This window comes from Spermophilus citellus, assembly GCF_964194105.1.
Source record: "Spermophilus citellus genome assembly, chromosome: 18".
In the NCBI taxonomy this organism is placed as follows: Eukaryota; Metazoa; Chordata; class Mammalia; order Rodentia; family Sciuridae; genus Spermophilus; species Spermophilus citellus.
In genome coordinates, this window is record NC_138200.1 from 6,454,150 (window position 1) to 6,472,248 (window position 18,099).

The 18,099-nt window shown below is 56.7% G+C and overlaps 1 protein-coding gene across 5 annotated transcripts; it reads left to right on the forward strand.

The window, feature by feature from the left end:
- Nucleotides 1-3,949: 3,949 nt before the first annotated feature.
- On the forward strand, nucleotides 3,950-17,036 carry KCNC3 (potassium voltage-gated channel subfamily C member 3; the record flags this gene model as incomplete). 5 transcript variants are annotated; one of them, XR_014019826.1, is made up of 6 exons in its annotated part: nucleotides 3,950-4,834; nucleotides 9,128-10,235; nucleotides 11,529-11,720; nucleotides 11,968-12,094; nucleotides 14,766-14,825; nucleotides 15,873-16,008. XR_014019826.1 is itself a non-coding variant. In XM_081275750.1 (5 exons), 4 exons carry the CDS (start codon nucleotides 3,950-3,952, stop codon nucleotides 14,780-14,782), a joined length of 2,202 nt encoding a protein of 733 aa, XP_081131876.1. In that variant the 3' UTR covers nucleotides 14,783-14,825; nucleotides 15,873-16,008. The 5 variants fall into 5 exon arrangements, 3 of the variants coding, with proteins under 3 accessions (XP_081131876.1, XP_081131878.1, XP_081131877.1); XR_014019827.1 differs by having other exon boundaries at nucleotides 11,998-12,094; XM_081275750.1 differs by lacking the exon at nucleotides 11,968-12,094.
- Between the last annotated feature and the right edge of the window lie 1,063 nt (nucleotides 17,037-18,099).

An 18,099-nucleotide genomic window follows, 5' to 3' on the forward strand; every position in this document is an offset into this window, starting at 1 on the left:
TACATTTTTAGCAGAGGCTGGCGCAGCCACAACATGCGTGGGAGGCGACAGGTCGCCACAACAGCGACAGGTGTCAGGTGTGTGTGTGTGTGTGTGTGTGTGTGTGTGTGTGTAGAGAGAGGTGGTGACTGAAATCGATAAAGGGTTTCCTAACCCTTGTTCTAAGGATGAGGGATACCGTTCCTGTGGGCCTCATCTTTTGTTCATTTTCTCTGCCCTTGGGATTCCGGGGACCCCTGGGTCCGCCATAAAGGCGGAGCTTGATGCCCCCGAGTTGGGGGGAAGCGGTGCTGCCCCTCCTCCAGTGGTGATGTCACTACCCTTTCAGCAGCTTCTTTCTGCTCAGAGCTGCTGGGGCTAGGTCACCCTCCCCCGTCGCCAGCCCCGGATTCCCCCATCCCCGCCTTGCCTCGACTTGGGGTGAGTACGGGGGAGGGGGTGGAGGCTTAGTAAGACAGCCCAAGTACCAGTTTGGGAGGTAGGGGACTTGGAAGGCAGGGAACCCAAGATTACATCGGAGGGATCCCCTTTGATTCTGAGCTTTGGGGCCAAGGTACTTGAAGGGTCTCAGGCAAGGAGTCCTGTATTTTCACCATTAGTGGGACTCCCCTTTCCTGGATTTGGAAGTGATGGGAATGCAGGTGAGGGCATAAGAAAGGAGCCCTAGAAGTTAGGGAGAAGATGACCCATCCTCAATTTTTGGGTCCTTCTGTGAATGGGGGAGGGAGTGTCCAGGATAAGGAGTGGGAATTTGGAGCTTTCAGAAATTCTGTGTTTAGTGTCAGGGAAAGGATGCTCTGTAGAGGAGCTGGGGTGTGAGAAAGTCTGAAGAAGTGGACAGATAGCCTCTCTCCTCCTGGGTCTATGGCCAAACGTGGAATTCGTTTTCCTGTGGTCTGTGAGCACAGCTGGGTGTCCTGAGCCCCATCTTGTCTCCTGAAGGCCCCTTCTCTCCGATGGATGGGTGAGAATCCAGGCTCACAAAACCTTCACATACCCCGATGAGGTATGGAGAGGGCAATAAAGGAATGAATGATAGCATCCAAATTTCCCATGACTGAGGGAGTCCGATCCATCCTGTTACTCCTGGCTGCTGCCCCCATCCCCAGCTTCTAATCCCAAATCTTATTCCATATTCTCCCCTTTTCCAGCTCCTTCTCACCAACAACACCCACCTTCTCCCACACTTCTGACCTCTGGTGGCGGGGACCAAAAACCGCTGATTTAGTAACTTGATCCTGGGCCTGGCTGCTGTCAAAAGCAGAAAGTAGGGGTGGAGGTGGGGAATAGAGGATGGCTGACTTAGGTTCTCACCCCAGTCCCAATTCCCTGCCCCTAGTGCCTACGCAGCCCCTTCTCCAGCCTCCATCCCCATCTCTAACTGGAGCCTCATTCAATGCTCACTACAGATTCACTGCTTTTGCCTAGGACCACATCAGAATTCAGGGTAGAGAGAGGTAGGAAGTGCTGATGTATTTTCTCTGCCTAGGTGGGTCCCATCAGAGACCCAAGGGCTGTCCAAGGATTGTGGATACTGGATTGGAGGCTATGGGAGAGCCCAGGGTCTGGGGAGGGAGATAACTACCTCCTTGTCTGCAGGACAAACCCCACTCTGAAACTGTCTGCAGTGACGCAGCATGAACCCTGGCCAGGATGGGGGTTAGAGTGTATGGAGGAGAGCCTTGAGAGAAAGAATAAGAGACCTAGAGAGAGGGGAGCCCCAGGAAGAGACAGACTCAGGAGTGGGTAAGACATGGGAGAGAGACCCAAAGAGGACTCAGAGGATTAGAGTGAGTCAACAGAGCAGACGACAAAGGGCAGAGATGAGCAGGTGAAGGGGGCACACCAGGGGGCTGCCAGCATCCTCTAGCTACCCGGTGCCTGGCTCGATGCCACCCTCTGCAGGTGCAGCAGCTGGCTGGTACCAATCATAAATAGGGAGAGGGAAAGGAAAGGAGAGGGAGTTCATCAGAAAATAAGAGGGGGGCCCAGAGTTCCAGAAAAGGCAGAAACAGGTGAGGTGGGGTGGGGGACTGAGACACAGAAGAGGATAGAGATCATGAGGTGACAGAGACTCAAAGAGGGACAAAAGACCCAATGGGAGGAAGAGAGACCTAGAGAGGCACTCCCTGAGTAAAAGGTAGAGACCAAAAGAATGAGAATGGGGATGGGATTCTAAACCATGGCCAGAAAGCCTCAAAAGGAAAGGGACAAATTCAGAGACCCAGGGGAAGGGCAGAGAAAAGAGGGGCCAGAGACACAGAAACGGGAGCAGGATGGGGTGGAGAGGCGACACCAACCAACCGCTGCACAGGCATAGGGAGGCAGCGGGCAAGGCAGCGCGCAGCCAGAGGATGCCCGCAGCCCTCTGACCCGCCCACTTCGCTCCCACAGGCACCTACTCGCTCAGACAACCAGCCGCAGTCCCCAGCCCCTGCGTCTGCGCACTGCCTCCTAGAGCCCAGGTCCATTCTGGGGGCGGGGCCTGACGCTTCAAGGCGGTCCTCCTTGTTCTGGCCCCGCCCCTAACTCTCCATTCGACCCCTGCCCCCACTCCAGACCTCTCTGACACCTAACCCGGCATCATTTTGCATTGGTCTCATCTATTGCCCCAGTTTAGACGCTTTGGCTTCTCCCCCTCCCCTCTCTTCTGTGTGCATTCGGCTCACTCCAGTTCTTATCCATCTCTTCATCCTCCAATCTGCAGTCCACTGTGGTCTAATCATCATCTCTTTTCCTTCACCAATTGACGTTCTTACCCTTCCCCTTAAATCGTCAGTGATCCTTAGTCATTGAGGATCTTTAGCTCCAAGGACTCCAAGACTCTTCTTCTTCCAGGTCCCTCCGCTCTGTCCAGCACAGTAGCCTTTCACTCTGCAAGTCTCACTTTTCCTCTATTCCCCCGCCCCTCGTCCCTTTCCTCCACCATCTCACCCATGCACTTTCAAGCTCCTTAAAGTCTCGCTCCTCCCTTAGTCTCACCTTCCTACAGCCGGTTCAAGGGGTTGTCTACCATTCGTAGACCCCACCTACTTTTCTCGGTCCCGACCTATCCTTCAGTCATTCATTCATTCTCCAGGCCCAGCACCCTCAGCTTTCTGCCTGGGCTCCTCCTCCCTAAGTCCTATTCAGACGCTCTCAGGTTTTCAAGCCTCACTTGTTTCAAACCTTCTCACTGGGTCTCAATCTCTCAATCTCTCTTCCCTTCTCCCTGTCCCTTTTCACTCAAACCAGTCCCATTCCGTGAGAAAGTGGTCCATCTCCAGTTCCCTTCCCTAGTTCAGTCCTGCCCGTTCACTGTCCCAGCTAATCAGGACTCTCTTTGCTCTGTGCTCTTAAGTCTTGCCCCATCCAACCTATGTTATCCAACACCCGGGTCCTCCCTGCCAAAGCTTTAGGTCCCGGGGAGAGATCTCTTTTTATTTCTCTCCTGACCCTTCTCTCCGGACCTTCTCAGTCCAACCAGATCGGCTTCTCAGATTATGACCTCGCCCCTCCAGGCCCGTCAGGCTACCCTTTTTTCGGTTCTATCAGGTATCTTTCTTACATCTTACCCGGCTGTCTCCGTTTTCACTGTGCTGCTGAGCCAAGAAACGTTTGTTACGGGTCCCGCTTCCTCTGACGCTCCGCCCCTCCGTTTTGCTCCCAAAGATTCAACCGAGGAGCCTCATTTGTGGCTCCGCCTCACCCAGCTAGGCATCGGTAGAGTATCATCCCCTCTCCTCTCGATCCTAGCCCCACCCAACTCCCTCAGGCCAATCAGTTCGGATCCTCCCCCACTAAAGCTCTGTCCCTCCATTCTATCGTCTCCTCCCATCCAATCACGTCGGCCTTTGCCCCTTTCGGGCCCGCCTCCTCCGTCCATCTTCTCCTCCCACCCAATCACGTCTGTGTCTTCCCTGAGCCCCGCCCCTCTTGGCCCTGCCTCTCCCGCCCCGCCCCCCGTCCAATGCTTAGCTCAGTCTGCGTCTTGTCGTTCCGCCGGCGCCAGGGGGCCAGCAAGCAGCAGCCCGCACCAGAGCCGCAGCTGCCCGAGTCCCCGCCGCCGCTGTCCCCGCCGCTGCCACCGCCGCCGCTGCAGCAGCAGCAGCAGCAGCAGCCCGGCCCCGCCGCGTCCTCGGCGGGCCCCCCGGCACCCCGCGGGCCCGGGGGCCGGCACGCCGAGCCATGCCCCGGGCTGCCGGCGGCGGCCATGGGGCGGCACGGCGGCGGCGGTGGCGACAGCGGCAAGATCGTGATCAACGTGGGCGGCGTGCGCCATGAGACGTACCGTTCGACGCTGCGCACCCTGCCAGGGACGCGGCTAGCGGGCCTGACGGAGCCCGAGGCGGCTGCGCGCTTCGACTACGATCCGGGTGCAGACGAGTTCTTCTTCGACCGACACCCGGGCGTCTTCGCCTATGTGCTCAACTACTACCGCACCGGCAAGCTGCACTGCCCGGCCGACGTGTGCGGGCCGCTCTTCGAAGAGGAGCTGGGCTTCTGGGGCATCGACGAGACCGACGTAGAGGCCTGCTGCTGGATGACGTACCGACAGCATCGCGATGCTGAGGAGGCGCTCGACTCTTTCGAGGCTCCCGACTCCTCGGGTGCCTCCAACGCCGCCAATGCCGCAGGAGCCCACGACGCAGGCCTGGACGACGAGGCGGGCGCGGGCGGCGGCGGCCTGGACGGCGCTGGCGGCGAGCTCAAGCGCCTCTGCTTCCAAGACGCGGGCGGCGGCGCCGGGGGGCCTCCAGGGGGAGCGGGCGGCGCGGGAGGCACGTGGTGGCGCCGCTGGCAGCCGAGAGTGTGGGCACTCTTCGAGGACCCCTACTCATCGCGGGCCGCCAGGGTGAGCGCGCTCTTGGAGCTCCCAAATACCCCAGACCCTTCCTCTATACCTTCAGGGGTGCCCCATCCCAACCTGTTCTGGACTCTCTCTGCTCCCAGATTCTTAGAAGCCTCTTCCCCCAAACCAGAGTCTTCCAAACACACCTCCCTCTCCTGGCCATCTCCTAAGTCCTCAAATGATGCCTCTCCAACCTTTAGAATCTCCCAGACCTCTCCATGCCCACCCTGCTGCCCCAGGCCACCTTAGATCCTTAGAAACTCCCTTCCTCCTGTGAATCTTCCAGGTTCCTGTGAATCACTCTTGCCTTGCCTTTCTTGGGCCCCTCCAAGACCTTCTGAAGACCTTCCTCAATCCTCAGAGGCTCTCCATTCCCTCTAAACTTTTTGTCACCACCCTTGGTCACACCCTCCCCCCCCTTCCCTCAGTCCTCAGTTTTTCAGACCAACCCCAGTCCCTCAAAAGACATTCCTTCCCACCCCTCAAGGTATCAAGACCCTGTTAACACTGTCCCACATTCCTCACCCCCTCCAGAACCTCTGAAGTCTTTTCTTCAACTCTCACTCTTTCCGTTCTCCGAACTCCTCCCCCATTCTCCCTGAGCCTGTATCCCAAAGGACCTCTAGAGCTCCAAGTTTTGGTCTCCTGGTTATTTTGCCACTCCCAAACCCCACCTGCACCTCAGAGCTTCCTGGATCTCTTTGAACCTTCAAAGCACTTTCCCAGTCGGGACACTTCTACCCTTCACAACAGAGTGGTGGGGCACCTTCCCTCCTGGAACTTCCCTCTGCCCCCTCTGTTCATGTCCCTTCTTGCATCCTGTACACCAACTCCCATCCTAAGGACTTTCCTCTTAGAGCCCCAGACTTTCCTCCACAAGCCTCCTCATGTTTCCAGAAGAGCCACAAGCCCCTATACTATGCCTTTCCTCTCCAGAACCCCGCATGTTCTCCTGAATTGCTCTTCCTCACCACAGATGCCTCCACCTCTCCCTTCCATCCCTTCAACTGCATACCTCACTGCCTCTAAGAACTGCTGCTTCCAAAAGCTCCTAGCTCCTTTCCTGGTCTGCGAAGTGACTTCCCTCCTGCTGCAGAACTTTATCTCAAGTCATAAGCCCAGAAACTTCTCAGAATAGCTTAAATTCTTTCTATCCTGTCTAGGATATTTCTACCTGCTGGGTTTCCCTTCCCCTAGCCTTGCTTTCTGCCCCTTTCTCAAGTTTCCTCACCCCAAAGCCCAGAACTGGGCCCCTCAACTTATTTCCATTCACCAAAGTGACCCAAAGACCCCACACCCTAACCTTTTCTTTCTTCCACCTTTGTCTCCCTCAAAAGTCCATAGTTCCCCCATCGATCTCTCCATCTCTCCCCAAAAAAACTTTCTTAAGCATCTGGAACTTCCCAGGCTAAATGGTTCTCCACTTGGTTCTCCTCTGAACCTCTTCCTCCTCCTAACTTCCTCCCGGTCCCAGGGACCCCAGAGAGGGAATGAGTGGAAAGAAAGGGGGCAGTTCAAAATGGGGGGATTGGAAAGAGGGGAAAAGGAGCAATCCCAGTGTCCCCTTCGAGCCTCCTGAGGGGCATAAACACCCAGAGGAGTCACGTCCTGGGCCAGGAAGGACAAGGAGCCGCAGTGCCGCATTCGCGCCGGGGGAGGGAGTAGGGGGAGGGGTGCCCCCGGAGGCACCGCATAAAGTTTGGTCCCTGGGAAGCGCTGAGTTGGCAAGATTTGGGGTTGAGTTGGGGGAGGTGAGAAGTAGAGGTGCGGAAGGGACACGGCCCCAGATGCCCCCGCAGGCTTCGTAGCGGCCCCTCCCCCCATGGCCTGGGGCGCCCTTCCCTCTCGTGACCCCATTGAAAGGTGCTGAGGTGAAGGGGAAGGTGAATGTGAAGTCCTTCCGTAATGGTCAGGTTAGGGGTCCGGGATAGCTACGGAGGTCATTCATTTGGCACACATGTTTTTCTGAGTGTCCGCGGTGTGCCAAGCACTTTCCAGCCTCTTAGTAAGATTGCTTTTAGAGTTGGGAGCGCTGGTCAATGCAAAGTGGAGAGTCCGGTCCTACCTCCCTTCTCCCTTCGTAATCTCTCCTTTCCTTTTACAGGGACTTTGTGTCCTTCTATCCCTTCTGCTTTTGAGCCAGCCCGGAGCAAGGGGTTAAATCATCCCGACGCTGTCCATCCCAGTAGCTGTGTACTGCGGCGGGTGCCCACCTTCCTCTTTGCCCTGGGAGGGAAGGAGTTAACCAAAGGCTTGGCAGGGGGCCTCTCGCCGTAAAGCAGCACTGCGGCTGCGCTGCCTGCTGGGCTCCAGCCTGGAAAGGGTTAAGGAGGCACCCGCCACTGCGGCTGCGCACTGCGGCGGGGGAGCTGTCCATGGTTCTGGCCGCTCTGCGCCCCGCCTCCCGGCCCTGCCGGCCCGCCCCCACTGCAGTGCCGCAGCCTGTGCCACTCACCCGGCACGAAGGGGGGCGGGGAAGCAGTGGGCATGCGCTCTGCAGAGTGCTCTCCCCTTGTAAACCACTGCGGAGAAACAGGGCCTGCATTAACCCCCTGGCCCACCCCAGGGTCTAGAGTCCTCTGTTGCTGGACACTGTCCTTGCTCTCTAGTGTGCATTTAGGATTAAAAGTCGATTTGCCCCTTCATCCTCTGTGCCTTCACTACCCATCTGATGAAAGGCCCCTCTTCACCTCAGCACCTATTGTCTTCCCTTCCCAATGCATGAACTCTTAACCCCTCCCCTCTACATAGCTGATAAAGCCCACTGCCATTCCTAGAGGTGTGACCCCTGGGCTGCCTTCTCCCAAACCTTGACTCTGTCCCCTCTTCAAGGCTTTTTGTCAACCCCTCCCCCACCATTATGTAGCAGGACTATGGTTCTCCATCAACTTGAAACAGCCTACCGGCACCTTTGATCCTTGCCCTGTCCTCTCCCCAAATGTCTAGGCCCCTGACTCCTTATCCAGAGCCTTAAGCCACTCCTCTCTCCACTTCTTTATCCTCTTCCTTTTTTGTAGCTTAACCCTTCAACACCTCCTTCAGGGCTCTGATCTCCGACCTCCACTTTTTGGTTCTACCTCTGCCTGTTCCTTTGTGAGGTCCTCTATCTCCCCTTTCTGGGGCCTGGACATTGGCACTGAGATTCTTTTTTTTTTTTTTTTTTTTTTTTTTTAGGTTTATTTTTTAGTTGTAGGTGGACACAATACCTTTATTTCTTTTCTTTTTTTTTTTTTAAAGAGAGAGTGAGAGAGGAGAGAGAGAGAATTTTTAATATTTTTTTTTTTAGTTCTCGGCGGACACAACATCTTTGTTGGTATGTGGTGCTGAGGATCGAACCCGGGCCGCACGCATGCCAGGCGAGCGCGCTACCGCTTGAGCCATATCCCCAGCCCCACAATACCTTTATTTCACTTATTTATTTTTATGTGGTGCTGAGGACCAAACCCAGAGTTTCACGTGTGTGAGGCGAGTGCTCTACCGCTGAGCCACAACCTCAGCCACACAATACCTTTATTTTATTTTTATTTGGTGCTGAGGATCAAACCCAGTGCCTCACGCATGCTGGGTGAGCACTCTACCTCTGAACCACAACTCCAGTGCGGCACTGAGATTCTTAACCCTGACCTGTCTCTGACTCAGACTTGCCCTCCACTAACTGATGTCCTATATCCCAGTAAAGGTTCAGATCTTATTGTGTTCCCGGCACTGGACCAAAAATGTTTTTTGGAGCCAAGCCCTTTATACACTCATATAAATTAATCCATACAATAATCCCACATGAATAAAATCTCCTTGTCCAAGTTTGGTAGGTTAAAAGCTGAAATCAAACCCAGGTTTTCTTGGTTTTACTGCCCCATGGTTCTGACTCTCCATTCTTCCCCTTCCCTCAGCTCCAAGCTGAGTCCCAAAGCTTCTAAGACACTGAGGGTGTGTGATCTTAGTCCCCCTCACCCCCATCCTTCAGCACAACACTTGGACCTTTCCAGGGGGCCCTGAGATGGAGTCCAGGGACCAGGAGGGCAGGGGCAGTGGGGCTAGAGACAGAAGGGGCTAGGAACGCAGGTTCCAGGGAAGGCTTCCTACTGCATATGATGGGGCCAGCTCCTGTCTTGCAGCCTCTGTTTCTACCCTTTCACTGGTTTTGGAGGAGAGAACAGGATGCTAGAAGTGTTGGAGCCACAGGGTTGGGGTACCATGGTTCCCCCAGAGTTTGGGCCCCAGGAAGCTAGGGAAAGGGGCACTGGAAGGGTCTTTCTTCTGGTGGGTCACCGCTTTTCTCTCTTATCCTGCCTGCAGTATGTGGCCTTTGCCTCACTCTTCTTCATCCTTATCTCCATCACCACCTTCTGCCTGGAGACCCATGAGGGCTTCATCCACATCAGCAACAAGACGGTGACACAGGCCTCCCCAATCCCGGGGGCTCCACCAGAGAACATCACCAATGTGGAGGTGGAGACGGAGCCCTTCCTGACCTACGTGGAGGGGGTGTGCGTGGTGTGGTTCACCTTCGAGTTCCTCATGCGCATCACCTTCTGCCCGGACAAGGTGGAGTTCCTCAAAAGCAGCCTCAACATCATTGACTGTGTAGCCATCCTGCCCTTCTACTTGGAGGTGGGCCTCTCGGGCCTGAGCTCCAAGGCCGCCAAGGATGTACTGGGCTTCCTGCGCGTTGTCCGCTTTGTCCGCATCCTGCGTATCTTCAAGCTGACCCGACATTTTGTGGGGCTGCGTGTGCTGGGCCACACGCTCCGTGCCAGCACCAACGAGTTCTTGCTGCTCATCATCTTCCTGGCTCTGGGGGTGCTCATCTTTGCCACCATGATTTACTACGCAGAGCGCATTGGCGCTGATCCGGATGACATCCTGGGCTCCAACCACACCTACTTTAAGAACATCCCCATTGGTTTCTGGTGGGCCGTGGTCACCATGACCACCCTGGGCTATGGAGACATGTACCCTAAGACATGGTCGGGGATGCTGGTTGGGGCGCTCTGTGCCCTGGCGGGCGTGCTGACCATCGCCATGCCCGTGCCCGTCATTGTCAACAACTTTGGCATGTACTATTCACTGGCTATGGCCAAACAGAAGCTACCCAAGAAGAAGAACAAACATATCCCCCGACCCCCGCAGCCTGGCTCTCCCAACTACTGCAAGCCTGACCCACCCCCACCACCTCCACCCCACCCTCACCATGGAAGTGGTGGCATCAGCCCACCACCACCCATCACTCCACCTTCCGTGGGTGTGACTGTGGCTGGGGCCTACCCTTCAGGGCCACACACACACCCTGGGCTGCTCAGGGGGGGTGCAGGGGGGCTGGGGATTATGGGGCTGCCTCCTTTGCCGGCCCCTGGGGAGCCCTGCCCGCTGGCTCAGGAGGAGGTGGTTGAAATCAACAGGGCAGGTGAGGCTGGGACCTGGGGGTCGTTGGGAGGAGTGGCTGCTGAGTTTCAGAGAGACCAGGGTGGTGGGCACCAGAGAGGGGAGAGGAAAGGCCAGAGAGGAGGCGCACGCACACTGCAACAGAGACGTGGATCTCGTGAAAAAGAAATATGGGGAGAGACAAGACTATTCCAAGAGGCCAGCAGGGCAGAGGCTGTGGAAATAGGAGTAATTGGCATTTGATGAGAGGGACCCAGGAGGGGCTAGAGGGGTGACACAGGGTCTCACAGGAGTCCCAGCAGGACAGAGGCAGGCAGAAGACAGCTGTAGCATCTGAGCTATTCAGAGACTGTCCTGAGGCTCCAAGGCCAGAGGTGACATAGTGGAGTCTGAGGCAGGGGTCAGAATGTCGCTTAAAGAAAGCCGAGACTTGAGTGAGTAGTGGGGGACAGCTGAGGGGCAGTGGGCAGGAGTCCAGGATCTAGTAACAGTGAGGCTGGAGAGGGAGACAGGTCTGAAAACTAAGAGTCAGAGGCCTCGTGCACAATATGGTCATAGGACAGAAAGGTGACTTGGACACCAGGACCAGGTGGGCTCTGCAGAGGACAGCATGCGAGGGGACTGGAGAGAGCCCAGACAGATGTCGCTGTGAGGGGAGATGAGGTGAGGGAGAAGAGGGGAGAAGAAAGTTGACTGTGTGCCTGTGTCCCAGGGGAGTCCGTGCCTTAGAGGCAGAGATTTGGGTGTCAGGGAGGAGGAAGAGGTGGGCCCCACCCCCCAGGTCTTAAGTAGGCCAAGAAAGGGAGCTGGGCCGCCCAGTCCCCATCTTGCTCCCTCAGCCACTGACCCAGTTTCACACCAATTAAAAATAGCTGGAGTCAGAGCCTAGGGGACCCCCACCTCCCCCTCCCTCATCTATCACCTCCCCAGCCCTTCCCCATGGTGCCCTTTCCAGTTCCCAACACTTGTCCCTAAACAGTCACTTCCTGACCCACTACTTCCTCCACAGCCATCCCCTCCAAGCCCCAGTACCCCACCCAGCGCGGCCCTGCCCTACCAACTCAGGGCTCAGACTTGGTCCTTCTCAGCACCCAGCCTGCTTCCCACACCACCTCCCAACACCCAGCACCCTATACCTGGCCCAGCTTCTGCCAACACCCTGTTTACCCTGACCATCCCGGTTGCCCTTAATACCTTGTCCCCAACATGCCCCGTTGTTGTCATCTCCCTTCCCAACACCCTCTAGCACCCACAAGCCTCCTCCAGCTCCCCAGCACCTCACTCTCTTGTCTCCTTCTGACTCCCTTGGATGCAGACCCCCGCCCCAATGGGGATCCAGCTGCAGCAGCACTGGCCCACGAGGACTGCCCCGCCATTGACCAGCCTGCCATGTCCCCGGAGGACAAGAGCCCCATCACACCTGGAAGCCGGGGCCGCTACAGCCGCGACCGAGCCTGCTTCCTCCTTACCGACTACGCCCCCTCTCCTGATGGCTCCATTCGAAAAGGTGAGGTGCCCTCCGTGGGCCCCTGGGACCCTCCCTCTCTCCCCTGTCCAGGAGGGAGGGGCGAGCAGTGGGGGTGGAGGCACTGGAGTCCCTCCCCCACTCCCTTAGTCCCTAACTGCCTCCCTCCCAGATCTCCTCTCCCTCCCTGCCCTAAATTTCCTCACCACTGACCCTTCGCCTGTCTTTATTCCATCTCCATTTCCCCCCACCCAACCCTGGACCCTCTGGCCTCTTCCCCCACCCCCAGCCACTGGTGCTCCCCCACTGCCCCCCCCAGACTGGCGTAAGCCAGGCCCCCCAAGCTTCTTGCCCGACCTCAACGCCAACGCTGCGGCCTGGATATCCCCCTAGTGGACGAACCCCCTCCCCCCGGGGTAAGTAGCCCCCTTGGTCCCTCCTGACTCCCCCTCCCTCCTGACTAACCCCTCTGAGAACATGCAGCCCCCACTGACCGAGACTCCCACCCCTCACCGTGGACAGCTGCATCCAGCTCCTGACACGGACCCTCACCCACCTACCCCAGGACTTGCCCTGCCCCTCACTAACCCCTGAGAACTAACCCTTACCCTCCCCCCCACACCTGGTGCCTGACCCCCACACCCTGCCCCATGACTGACCCATCACCCCATTCACATCTCCCCCCTGGATTTTTTTATTCAATCCGGAAACCTGGATGCACACCTGGGACACCCAGGTGTAGAATGGCTCAAGCCCTCAGGGGTGAGCCAGCATTTAATCTGGTGTCCCCACCAGCATCCAGCACTAGCTGGGCATAGGGATTCCCCAGGAGCTCAGGGAGGAGGGGAACAGGCACTAACCTAGGAGGCTACTGGCAGACGTGATCTAGGCTCAGATGGAGGAGGCACAGGGAGGGCAGGAAGGGGTACAAACAAAACTCCCAGGAATGGGACTTAGGATCAGAGGTCTGCAGTGGACCAGAGCTCTGGCTGAGAGCCGGAGACCTAATTCTATCTGCTAATGACTAGAGGAGCCACACAGGCAAAGCCTGGGAGACCAGGTGGCACAAGAAGGGAAAGCTGCAGCTAGATGAGACAGGAAAGCTGGGCCAGGCTGGGGGCTGGGAACCTTGTTCAGGAGCCCAGGCCGGCAGGTGAGTCTGGGCAGGACAGGGGCTGGAAGGAGAGATGAAGTCAGGAGACCGGTGAGGGTCCAGGGGAGAGGATGAGGCCTGAATGGAGCTGTGGGAATAGAGAGGAAGAGATGAGGCAGACAGGGGTCAGGGACCAAGAGGGACAGGGAATGAGAGTGTGCAGAGGCGTTCATGGATGAAGCATCCAGCACTTAGCACACGCTGGGAAGTGAACATGTTCTGTCATCCTGCAGAGCCTGCCAGCCCCTGGCTCCTTTCACATATCCAATCATTCGCTCCTTCAGCAATAAATTCTTAAGGGCATAGTGCCAGGTATTGGAGAATCTGCCATCATGGTTCCCAGTCCAGAGCAAAGGTCGGCAAGCTGAGGCCCAGGGGCCAACGCATCCAGCCAGCTGTTTTTGTAACAGAACTTTATTGGGATGCATCTACTGTTTGACTACAAAGGCGGAGTGGAGGCCATACAGCCCCCAGACCAAAAAGGCTCACTCTCTGGCCCTTTATAGAAACAGTTTGCCAAACCCTGGTTGGAGGAAGCAGAAAATAAGAAAGAAAAGAAAAAGATTTTTTTCAGGTCACTTCAAATAAGGGGGATCTGTGGAAGCCTTTTATAAGAGATGACATAAAACCTGAAGGATGGAAAGAGCCAGCCAGGCAGAAGGAACAGCAAGTGTCAAGGCCCTCAGGTGCTGAGGCCATCTGTCAAAGAAATGACCAGGAGGGCAGCAGGGCTGGAGCTGAGCTGACGGGGGTGGGGGGAGTGCAGAGTGGGGTCTGGGGAGCACCATGGCACGATGAGGCTGGGTTTGATCTTAAACATATAGGAGCCAGGTGTGCTGGTGCATGCTTGTAATCTCAGCAGCTTAGGAGGCTGAGGTAGGAGAATCATAAGCTAAAGACCAGCCTTAGCAATTAGCAAAGCCCTAAGCAACTTAGGGAGGCCCTGCCTCAAAATAAAAAATAAAAAGGGCTGGGGATGTGGCTCAGTGGTCGAGTACTCCTGGGTTCAATCCCTCATACCAAAAAAAAAAAAAAGATAAAAAAGAAACTCTGCTGCAGTCTAAGGAGATGCCACCGGGGAACTTGAGGAGTCCCCAAGGATAGCTTGTCTAAAACCTACGTTCCACAGAAGTTCAGGCCATAGAGCACACGGGGAGGACCCAGGCTTCCAGTTCCCAGTCCAGGAAGGACTGCCTGCTCCTTGGTTCCATCCCTCTGCCTCTCCTTTTTGCAATCCCCACCATCCTCCATTCTCATCTCATTACTCTCCCCCACTCCCCTCCCTTATCTCATCTTGCCCCTCCCCCTGCTTGCACCCAGCCCTTCCACCCTTTGTTCCTCCCCCCCACATCTGAGGGGCCCTGGTGAATTGGAGGGGGGAGGGGGCCAGAGGAGGGGGGGAGAAATATGGGTGGGGGATGGGGAGGTCCCTGCTTCTCTGCCTACGATGCCAAAATCCATTCATTGAACTCAAATGATGGCTGGAGCTGATGGGGCTGGCTGAGTCTTCCACCCATGTCCGGGATCCTTCCCTACCAATGCCCACCCCAATTTCTTTTCCCAGGACTCTCCCTTCCACCGAGACCCCTCCCCACCCCAGTTGTCCTCTTTCCCTCCTTTCCCCCAGACCCTCCTTCCTTGTCTGCCCTCCACCCTGACCAACCACTGATTGCACCTGACCCTTGCCCCCCCCTTCTCCCTGCCCTCCAGCCTTGGCTCCCCTGCCCCTCCCCCAGCCACCCCGGAAGCTCCTTCCACATTTGAAGTCTCTGGCCGCCCCATTTCACTGCTCCCCTTCCCCGGAAAACACCAGAGAGGAAGAGATCCCGGCGTTTCTCCGTCCCCCCAACAGTGAGGCTGTGTTGGGGGGGTTCCCCGACCATCCGACCATCCTCCTGCCCCCCCGCCGTGACTCTCTGTATTTCTGTCCCCAGCTCTTGTCACCGCCTGAGACCTCGTGAGACCCTCGGGTCCCCCCTGCCCCTTCCCCCCAGGTTAGCAATTGGGAATGGCTGGGAGGGGGTGTCCCCACGATACTGGGCTTCAAATCCCCAGGCCCTCTCCTACAGTCAGGACTCCTGCCTTCAGACAGCGCCCCTGGCTCTGTAGAAAAGCCATGGAACTGCCCCCAGACGCTGGCAGAACCGAAGATGGACCAAGCTTTCAGAAACCACACACACTGCTCCTGGATCTTGAGTCCCGTGAGCTGTCCCTTAGCGCCTCCCCTCACCCGCAGAAGCCCATTTCTTTCAGACTTTGGGATGCTTCAAATCCTTTCACCACTGACACTGCCTGGACCTTCCTGGACCCTGGAACGATGCCCCAGGGATGAGCCTTGCCCCCGCCCACTGCTCTTGGAGTTCTCTCACTCCCCCAGGGCACTGCCAGCTTTGGTTCCTCAGCCCCCCACAGCCCTGCCCGCCTTGTCCCCATTCCCTACACTAGGTGGCCCCCAACCTCACTCTGCTGTCCTGCCCAGCCCGGTTCCCTCCAAGCCCTTTCCACCAGCTGCTCCCCACATGCATTCCACCGGCCCCTCCCCACGCCCCTGCCGCCCACCATCCCGCCTTGCTGCCCCCCACCTTTTGGCCTGAGATGAGGGGTCTACAGGGAGGGAGGGGTGGGCAGGGAAAGGGTGGGGTGGGGTGGGGGGGAGGCTCGGTGGGCGCCACCGCCTCCTAATCCTGAGTCTCTCCCCCTCCCTGTGTCTGAACCTTGCTCGTGGATGCTGACTGACGCTCCGATTTGTTCACTTCTCTCTCTCTCTTTTTCTCTCTCCATCTCCTTGGTCCATCTCTGTCTCTTGCCATTCCTCTTTTTGTGCTCCATGTCTGTCTCTGCCTCCCCGTTCTCCTGTCTCTTATTTCTGTCTTCTTCACCACCGTCTCTGTCTCTGGCCACCTTTGTCTCTCTGGGTTACCTCTCACCCTCTCCATCCCTTTCTCTCTTTTTCTCCCTGTCTTGGGGTCTCTCTCTGGGACTCTCCCTGCACTCGCATTTCCATGCTTCCTCCCGGTGTTTCTGCCCTTCCCCCCACCCAGGTTACGAGAAATCCCGCAGCCTGAGCAGCATCGCGGGCCTGAGCGGGGTGTCCCTACGCCTGGCACCCCTTGCTACCCCCCCAGGCTCTCCCCGGGCCACCCGCCGTGCTCCCCCAACCCTGCCCTCCATCCTTTAGCGCTCCCCTCCCCCCTGTGGGGGGACTGGGGGGGGTGACCGGGAAGAAGGTCAAAGGAGCTGGGGGTGGGGGGTGGGGGAAAGTTTTTTTTAAAAAAAATATCAAAAAGTCATTAATAATATGCAACCGAAATGATGACGCCAGCAGACACCCCCGGGCCCCTCACCCACAATCTGGGCCCCAGGATGGAGGGGGAGGGGCTGTAGCCGTTCCCCCAACCCCCCAAAAAAGCCTTCTCAGGTCTCCATGAGCCATAGGACACCCCCTCCCATCAACTCGTGTAAATAAGTCCAAATTATGCCAGTTACATCTTGGAGCACCTCCCCCCAAACGCACTCTGCATGCCTCCCAGATCCGGACCCTGCTCCAACTCCTCAGCAATAAGCCACCAGGGGCTACGTGCTGCGAGTAGGGGGCTGGGAGCTCCAGGAGTAGGGCTGGCCTTTAAGCCACAGGAGGGTGTCCTGGCTTCCTACCCTTCACCCCAACAGGGCAACCAACCCATCACGCATTGATTAAGGAGAAACAAAATCCTAGAAAGGGCTCAGGGAAAGGAGAGATTGCTAACCAGGCCAACAAAGAGCTGAGCTCAGATGGCAGGATGAGACAGGAGTGGTGGGCTGCTGCCAGCTGCTCCCTCAGCCTTTAGGAGGATCCCTCTGGTGAATTCCACCCTCTCATCCCCCACCCCACCCCCAGGGATCTGCTCGCCTCTATTCTTGCTGCATGGACTCAGACCTGCCATTCTAGAATTCTTGGGATGATTTGGCCCTAGCACATAAAATTCCCCAACCCTTTCCCTCTGTTCCCAGGACATGAGACCTGCATCTAGGATTCCTGAGATGGACCCTGGCACCCCACACCCCCAAATCCCCACACGCCCCAGGGGCCTTGCCTCTGCACACAGATGCTTCCCTTACCCTCCCCAATATGCCCACCCCCAAATTCCCTGGACCGCATCCCAGCACTTTTTAAACCTCCAAGACTTGACCCAGCTCTTTAGCTCAATTTCAGCCTTTGGGATGCTCCAAATCCTTCCCACAACTTTGACATATCCCAGACACCCCCAAGTCCTTAGGCCTGCCCCCCATACACCCCCATATCCCTAACATCAGACTCATCCACCCTAGGTCCCACTAATGCTAAACTTCCAAAATAGGCTCAGCCTATCTTTAAATCCAGGGAGCCAGACCCATCCCAGCACCCCCTTTCTAAGCCTAGCCCTGCCCCTCACGAGGCTCCTTCCCCAAGATGGTGCCCCAAAGGTACCCTCTTCATGGCCACCAGTGTTTCCAAAGTGTCGTTCTCATGCTCCTGCTGGTGTGTTAAGGTATTAGGCAATACAAGGACAAACACCTGTTAAGAATTCTTTAATGTGCACATCTTGCATATTAAGCTCATAAGTGCACGTATTGCTACTTGGCCAGGGCACCATTTATGCAGGTTAAAAATGTTTCCATTTAAAGCAGTCCATAAGTGATCATAGAGGCTGTGCCTGAATGGAGGGACACTGATATCAAGCTTGGGAGACAACGACATACCCCACTTGGCTGGGATTCCAGCCCTCCTTTCCCCAGCGTTCCTCGTTCCGCTACACTCGCGGGTGGAAAATCATTTCTCATATCCCATCCTGGCTCAAGGATGCGCTACCTCCCCCAAGCCCAGAGACCACACTGGTCCCAGAATCCTTAGCGGCCCCCCACTTTTGCAGCTGGGGGCCCACGTGAATCAGCAACCTCCCTCTGCTCCCACGGGCTCAGAACCCCCCACTTCCACCCGATGGTGTGTGTGTGGGGAGGTCACTGAACACGATTCTTGATGCAATGATTCCTATGCAAGGGGCATTTTGAGTCCCCTCATCCTTCCCTCGGACCCTAAACCCTGAATCAGGGGTGAAGGGTGGGGAGGGCTCTGGTGGGGGCGGGGCAAAGGGCTAGGGGCTTCAGACACCAGGGTACGAGGTGGGGACTGATTATATTGCCAAAGGGTTCAACTTCTTTAAACAACCCCCAGTTTCCCTGACCCTCACAGAAGCCGGACAGGGCGGGGAAAGGGGTGAGGGTCTTTTCCAAAGGGTACTGACCTCTTCC